This window comes from Musca vetustissima, unplaced genomic scaffold, assembly GCF_032173495.1.
Source record: "Musca vetustissima isolate MV318-11 ecotype Yass unplaced genomic scaffold, APGP_CSIRO_Mvet_v1 utg56779, whole genome shotgun sequence".
Lineage (NCBI taxonomy): Eukaryota > Metazoa > Arthropoda > Insecta > Diptera > Muscidae > Musca > Musca vetustissima.
Genome location: NW_026884056.1, coordinates 45,143 through 53,573, shown reverse-complemented (window position 1 = coordinate 53,573; position 8,431 = coordinate 45,143). Strand labels below are relative to the sequence as shown.

Here is an 8,431-nt window from a genome sequence, read left to right as displayed (position 1 = left end):
GGTGGTGTAATGTATACCATTTAAATATATATTTTTTATTTTAATTTCTTGTTATATTTTTTGTAATACAACTGAATTTTACTTTAGTTATATACTTTCTCACCTACACACCTGCTATACGTATACAAAAATTTGTTTTCATCTGGAAACTATATATATTTTTTTTATTAAATTTGATCTGTATTATTATTTTTTTAATTTAGCTATTCATAGATATTGTATTTCTTTTCTTTATATAATCAGCAGCAAATGTCAAACATATGCAATGAACAGATAATATTATATACATATAAACAAACAAAAATACCCCCAAACAAAAGAAACACACAAAAATTTTCTCTCTCATTACTATTAAATTGTGAATTTTATGTTTGAATTTTAAATTAAAAAAGAAACAAATTGAAACCTAGTAACAGCGTAGAAAAAGAAGATGCCTCAAATAGCAGCAATCTATCTATCTCATTTATGTGTACATTAAATTATTTGTATTTTATTTTTTATAAATATTTTTAATCTTTGGCACAAAATTGCAAATATGTATTCTATAGAATAAAAAAAAAGAAACGAAACAAAAACTATTTTACAAAATTGTATATTTCAATTTTAAATTCCTTTTGCGTTTACATTTATGGCATCAATATTTCTTTACGCATCTATATTGTACGTTTTTATCACTTATTAAGTACATATATAAAACAAATTGTAATTTAGTTTAGTTTTAATGTTAACAGAAAACAAACAAAAAATAAGTGAATGAATGAATATGAAATAAAAACAAAAAACACAAATAAATACATAATATTCCATAATAGAAACAACAAATGTATATATAAATAATATATAAAACAAGTATCTTTATCCTCGAAAAAACAAAACCTCCCATGTAAAAGATTTGAGTTATTAAATCGAAATTCATGTCCTAAAAGGTGTTGTTTATTTTTTTCAACAAATTGATATTGGCATTTAGGGGTTTCTCAAATTAATAATTTGCGGGGCGAAGTACCTCCTACCTTAGTTGTTATTGTACCAGTTTATATGAATGTTGTTTTCCTATTTAAATTCAACCTGGTTCTGTCTCCAAGTTAGGAAATTCAGCTACTTCCACTGGCTGCAACCACAGATCTTCATGAGTAAGACGAGTAGATTTGGCTGGGCAATTGAATAAGTGCAGTGTGGCATGAGAGCCCGTACCACATGCTGGGCAAACATTCTGCGCCTGGTCACCAATCCATGCCCAATACGAATTGAGACAACTGCACCATCCTGAACGTAATTGAGCCAAAACTACTCTGGTTTGTCTGGGCAGCTGACGTTCTTCAGCGGCTATGGACGGGGGGTGGTCTCCGAGGAAGGCATTCATTCGGTATTCCTTCAGCGCTGCGGCAACTGCATGAACGCTATTCAGACCTGCTCGGACCTTTTATAACGTTGGACCTCTCTAGATCATGCAGGTCCTTCCTGACAAGCCTGGATGGGGGTGTCTTATCCTTCTAGTATTCACAGGCCACATGGAACCGCACAGCTAGCCACAGACAGATCTATAGCTTTGTAAGAGGTCAACAAGGTTTCCTTATCTGCGCCCCAAGTGCTAGCAGCAAGCGACTAGAAGACTTTGTTCCAACTTTTCAACTTATCGCAGATAAGTTGATTCTTGTTAGGCAGATTTGCTACATAACTCAAGGTATCAAATTAAAGCGAATTCGTTTAAAACAGTGAAAAAATCCAAAATGCAATCGAAATATTGCGAGCTCTACCGCGATTTCAGCATTATATTCTGATCAAGAACATATACATTGGTCTCACTGGTAGATATATGAAAATGAAAAGTCCCCTCAAAGGAGAATTCAACATAAATTTTCAGCGATTATTTGTTTCCTTCGGCAATCATCCGTTTTTATATCCTCAGCTTTATGGCTATGAGGGTAGGGTATATACACTTTAGTACGGCAAAAATGTGTCCCATCAAAATATTCATTTTAGGCCCCATGTTTCTTTGTACCGAATTCAGACAATTTGGAGGTGATTTTCAAACATCTGGCTGGCTGTTGCGCACGATAACTCTCGAAGGGAGTAATCAATCGAGTACTTTGCACTCGTAATATTTCTTCCAAACATAGTTGAAGTTTGAATATGGTAAATATCGGTCCACTCCAACAAAATGGTCAAAATTGTGCTACAAAATTCATTCATGCGAATAGACTATCCTTTTTGAACCAAACTTTGCAAAACCTATTATCGTTACCAAGCCTAGATCAAGTCCGATGATGAAATCAAAACTTTGAAACGAACGGAATATCTAATTTTCATCCAAACTTTAGTCATTGTAATACTTTTAGATCGAGTCCAAAGATGGCACCGATTTGAACTAAACTTTGCAGAACCTAATATTTTCAACATGCCCGTATAATGTTCACCCAAAAGGGTGAACTTTTTGAAATTTTTTATTTTAAATGAAAGAAACGGAGTATTCAATTTCATCCAAACTTTTGTCATCGTAATCTTGCATATATCAAATTCAATGCTGACACCAGTCGGTCCACCACTTCTGTTACCTCTCCCCCAAAGTGTAAAAATCTTGAATACTTGTTAATCCAATATCAATCTATTGGAAGGTCTGATTTGATCCAAACATTGCAGATAGCTATAGTTGAGGTGTGCTTAGGATATCTAACTTGTTGAAATTGTTTACAAAATTGTCTTAAAGAATATTGAGATAATCAGCATTATACCTTCTATCATAACGTTCCACCAGGTGAAACACCCCGAAAGCAAATAAATTGAAATCGCTAAAGATTTGCGAGCGGCTCCACTATATTTGTTGCCATCTGATTGGAAACGGTTCATTTTGGTCTCATCAGACAAAATCACATGTTTCCAATACTACGATTTTCAATTTAGATTTTTTAAAAAAATTTAGACGCTCCTTGTTTTTTATACCCTTCAACACACTGTGGTACAGGGCATTATGTCTTTGTGCATATGTTTGAAACAGGCAAAAGGAAACGAGATAGACACATGGTTCCTTCTGAGAATATACATAAAATCACTCTCTATGTCGATTTATGCATGTCCCTCCATCCGTCTGTCTGTCCATGTTAAACTGTAAACAAAGTACAGGTAGCATTTTTGATTGGAATAGGATGAAATTTGGCACAGCTCATTCATTTGGCCCGAGGACGAACCCTATTGAAATTGGGAAAAATCGGTTCAGATCTAGATATAGCTCCCATATATATATTTTCGTCCGATTTTTGGTAAATGGTGCACCAAAGTACCTATATATCCTTCGATTTGCACGAAATTTGGCATAGAGTACTGAATTAAGTCTAGAAAGATGTGTGTTAAATTTCGTTAATAATCGGTTCAGATTTAGATATAGCTCCCATATACATTTTCGTCCGATTTAAGGTAAATGGTGCACCAAAGTCCCTATATAACATTCCATTTGCACGAAATTTGGCATAGCGTACTGAATTAAGTCTAGAATGATGTGTGATAAGTTTCGAGAAAATCAGTTCAGATTTAGATACAGGTTCCACATATATTTTCGTCCGATTTAATGTAAATGATGCACCAAAGTCCCTATATATCCTTCGATTTGCACGAAATTTGGCATAGCATATTGATTTGAGTCTAGAATGATGTGTGTACAATTTTTTTTTTCAAATCGGTTCAGATTTGGATATAGCTCCCATATACAGTGGTGGTCACGTAATTAAAACATTTATTGTGGTAAACATTTTTTGATCAGCCCTCGATTCGTTTGAAGTATTTTCGAAATTTTTTTAATTCAGAACACTTCCATGCAATTTTTCATTAAATAACGGTTTTTATGAAAATACATCGGTTTTGAAGTGGCCACATAATTAAAGCATTGTGTAATTTTTTGCTTTGCTGCATTTTTTTGAAAATAATTTTTAAAAAGCTCTTTAATTTAGTTAAATTAGGTATACTAAGCGCCGATAAAATCATTTACAGATAAAATTTTTTGAAAAAGATCTGTAAAATCTATCAAAATTGCCAAAAATGTGTACAGTACACCTAACATTCAGAAAATCACCTTTATTATAGAAAATAAAGGTCCGAATGCACTAGGAACAGAAATTGATTTTTATACCATACACAACTATGTTGTCAGGGTATTATAGCTTTGTGCAGCCCCAAAAGTTTGTAACGCCGCGAAATATTGGTCCTAGACCCACCTTTAAGTATACCAATCGTCATATCTCGACTAGCTGAGTCGATCTAGACATGTGTGTCCGTCCGTCTGTCCATTATAATTTGTAAACACGATACAGGCTACAGTTATGGACCAATCTTCACGAAATTTTCCATATAGGACGGATTCGGGCCAATGAAGACCCCTATTGTTTTTGGTAAAGATCGGTTAATTTTTAGGGGATGAAATGGACCAAATACTTATTTTTTTCGGTTTTTCTGGTCGCTCTAGAGGCCGCAATGATGGTCCGAACATCGTGAAATTTTACATGAAGAAGGGGATCGGACCAAAGAATAACCTTGATAAAGATCGGTCATCATTTAGCGGGTAAAATGGACCCTGACTTTTGTGTAAAAATTGACAAAATTTGTATTCTATGGCATATATATTTACTCTTGAAGTTGATAATATATCCAAGAAGATTGGTTGGCCTTTAAATTGATACAAATTATATTGTCGTATGTACTCGGATGTGGGAGTTACACTTAAATATTTATAGGTGCTTACGTACTCAGATATTATTTAGTAATCCATTACCACACTAGAGGGCGAAAATATAGCACTGGTTGCTTTGAAATTGTCCATGAAGTTCCAGTTATGGTCAAGGACAACTACATTAATTTTTGGTGATGATCAGATAATAATTTTGGGATGAATTGGACCAAAAACTTAATTTTTTGTGTTTTTTTTCGAGTCGACCCGTATGCCACAATAGAAAGAAATACAAGGGATGGACTGAATATTAGTAAGTCCTGATTTAGATTAGGCGAGTTTACTTGCGGCAATTTTTATCGTTCTCTTTTGAACTTGCTTCATCCGTCTATACAAGGCAATTCGGTTTCAAAAAAATATTTTTTTTTACATTTTGTGACAATGTTCTGGATTGGTATTTCAAATCACTGACACTACAAACAAAATACACAAAAGGAATTGCCATAAAATTGTCGGTACGGGCAATTTTTTTCAAATTTTATTCCCCTTGTCCCTCTCTCCGGCAAACAAAGAATTGCCGCAAGTAAACTCGCCCAATCTAAATTGAGACTAATATTCGGAAAATATTTCAGTTTAAGGGACATGTGCTGTTGACCTCTAATCGGGCAGGAGGTTGCAACTATAACGAAATATTGCCCAGGTTCGGAATAAATATCCGCAGAAAGTTAGAGTTCCGTGGTAGTTGTGTAGGGTATCGTAGCGTATATGTATTCACGAGTAATAAAAAATCTAATTTTTGTTTTGGTACGTTTATGTCAATTCGTAACTTTTGTGAACAAAAAGTACGCTTGTTACAATATTAAAAATAGCGCAACTCTAATTATTCTCTCAGGAGAGAGAAACTCTCAACACCAATCCCAATACCGATAAGTGTAAAACCCCGCATACTCATTGAGTTCTTCTTTATCTGTCATTTTGTCTTCTCTCCCATTCGTTAGCTAGTGGAACGTTTTTTAATTTTTGTTACATCTGTTTTTTGCAACAAGTTTTGCAATAAACAATTCGGCTTTTGAATATTTTGAATTTATTATTTAACACCCCGCCCAAGTGAACAACATCAAAACCATTTTCACATTTTTCAAAATGATACATGATATACTTTTGTCATGTCTCAATTTGCAAAGTGAACAGTTGCCCATTGAAGAGTTCTTGGCATCGGAGGCGGTGCATAAATATTTCCATCCCTGCGAAAGGAATATCCTGGAGGATATAATACGAATTATCAATTTGCTGCGGGATATAGCAAGATTTGCACAAATCTATAGTATAAATCGTAATATTTCTTCGAATACTTGTGTTTTCGATACAGATGAATCGCTGCAGAATGGTCTGTACTTGAAGGCATTTGCCAATGGCATCACAGAAGTCTTGGATGAATATTTGCAGGATGTTGCCGAGCTGGAACGTAAATATCTGATGCATCCAAATCAGTCGCTGATGTTTATCTACCATAAGCTGCAGGAATATGAGCCACTGGCATTGTATTTGGCCAATTTGATTCGCGGTGTCTGTGTACAGAGGTTACATGGCTGTGCCATAATTCAATATTTGCAACAAAATACCCTACATGGGGATGCTCGGGCGATTAAGGCTGTTAAACTGCTTCAGAACAAGGTCAATGTAATCTTTCTGAAGCAATTGACTCATTGGATACTGTATGCCAAACTGCAGGATACATATGGAGAATTTTTCATACAATGCTCAGAGGGTGATGGCAACAGTACCTTGGGTAGCGATAAGGGTACTACAACAGGTAGTGGTCGTTATACAGCCACCTGCAATTCGGAAATGGCTAGCAATTATGCCGACATTTGGCGTTATGAGGTACGCTATGAATTGTTGCCATCCTATTTGTCATACCTGTGGGCTGAGAAGGTCCTTTTCATCGGTCAAACTGTATTGATATTCAAAGTTGATACGGATAAAGTGAAAAAGAAATGTCATGTATGGAATAAAGATGAGAATAGTTATCTCGATCTCAAGCAATCCTTTTGGAATGACAAGGAACATATTTACTTCGCCAAAATACAAGCCCTACTGCATGATGATGATTTAATTGTTTCCCATTATGAAAGTGTAATCGATGAACTGAAGACCTATGTGACCACACGTCTATCGGAGATTGCTGTGAACCAAGCCGATTTGGTTAAACAATTGAAATTATTCAAAGACTTCTTTTTACTGGGACGTGGTGAGCTGTTCCTGGAATATATCCGACAAATTTATATTATAAACAAGGAAACTGAGAACACAAACAAGTTAAGAGATTTCGTCAAGGCTTTCGAGTCGGCAGCTCACAGTATTGGTGTCTCCGAAGAGTTGGAACAATTTTCGGTTAGCATGCCTAAAGCCCATCCAGAAACCGATGAATCTTTGGAATTTGGTTATCTTCAGCTAATTCAATTGCAGTATAAAATCAATTGGCCATTACATTTGCTATTCTCACCCAAAGTATTGGAACGTTATAACATTCTCTTTCGTTTCCTCATCCTCATCAAGAAAATGCAATATGATTTGCACATGATTTGGTGTAAATCATCAAGAAAATTCAAATTGAAATCAACCGACCACAAAGTGAAAGTTATGCTTTTGCGTAACGAGCTGATGTTCTTTGTCGATAATCTACAGTATTACATACAAGTTGATGTCCTAGACAGTCAATTCAGTATTCTACTAAACACCGTCTTAAATGAGGCCGATTTCGAACAAATTCAACGGGCCCATAGTGTCTTTCAAGCGAATATTTTATCCCTATGCTTTCTGCAAACAGATGATGATCACAGTCGCACAAATGTCCTGCAGACATCTCTATTGAATTGTAACAATCCTGTTTATTTGATTATTAACGAAGTCTTTCACATTTGTAATGATTTTTGTACATTAATCGATAATGAAAAATCCGAGGAGAATGTTGATGAGAATACCGATAAATTGGGTGAACGCTTTGCTACCTTAGTGCAGCAGCTCATTAATTTATTGGTTGGTTTAAAATCTGCAACAAGCACTGCTCCGCTATCGCAGCTGCTGTTACGTTTGGATTATAACCATTGGTTCAGTAGCCGAAAAATTGATAATGCTGGAATCTCATAGGTTATGTTGGAATAAATGAAAGTAAATTGTTATTTTACATGCCGTTTTTTTATAAATAAACTTTGGAAGTTAAATTCATCTAGTTTTATTGACATAATTATCTGAAATATTGCGTAAAAGTATAATTTTGCCACAGACTAATTGCTTTCTATAAAATCATGTAGTTTCTATACAGACTAATTCGACTTTATAAATACCTCAACCAAGAAACCAAGCTGTCTGATACCTGTAGCTTGCACCGTTGCGATGGTTACAACGTGTTGCGAAAGGATCGCACTAGAAGCGGAGGTGGGGGACTTGCTTTCTTGTTACACCACTCTGTACAATACAGACCTATCTCGCTTGAGCTAGACTCTAGTGACCCATATATGGAGTGTATGGGGGTAGCAGTCAAGTGTGGTACTGCCGAGATAGAGGTGCTTAACGTGTACATCCCGCCGTTAAATAGCTGTACCCCGCGTTATTTACCCGACATTAGTTTACTTTTGGAGGGTAATAACCGTCTGGTACTAGGGGATTTCAATGCCCATCATGAACTCTGGCATTCCGTCCTAGGTAATGACCAGAGGGGTACAGCGCTGGCATAGCAAATTGACAGCTCCTCGTTTTGCACGGTGAATGAGGATGCCC

At 35.6% G+C, this 8,431-nt stretch overlaps 1 protein-coding gene across 1 annotated transcript; it reads left to right on the top strand.

Annotated features, from left to right (window-relative positions):
* Positions 1-5,789: 5,789 nt before the first annotated feature.
* On the top strand, positions 5,790-7,801 carry LOC133331051 (gamma-tubulin complex component 4 homolog). The gene has a single exon (XM_061539455.1). The coding sequence runs from the start codon at positions 5,795-5,797 to the stop codon at positions 7,799-7,801; it is 2,007 nt and encodes a 668-aa protein (XP_061395439.1). The 5' UTR covers positions 5,790-5,794.
* The last annotated feature ends 630 nt before the right edge of the window (positions 7,802-8,431 follow it).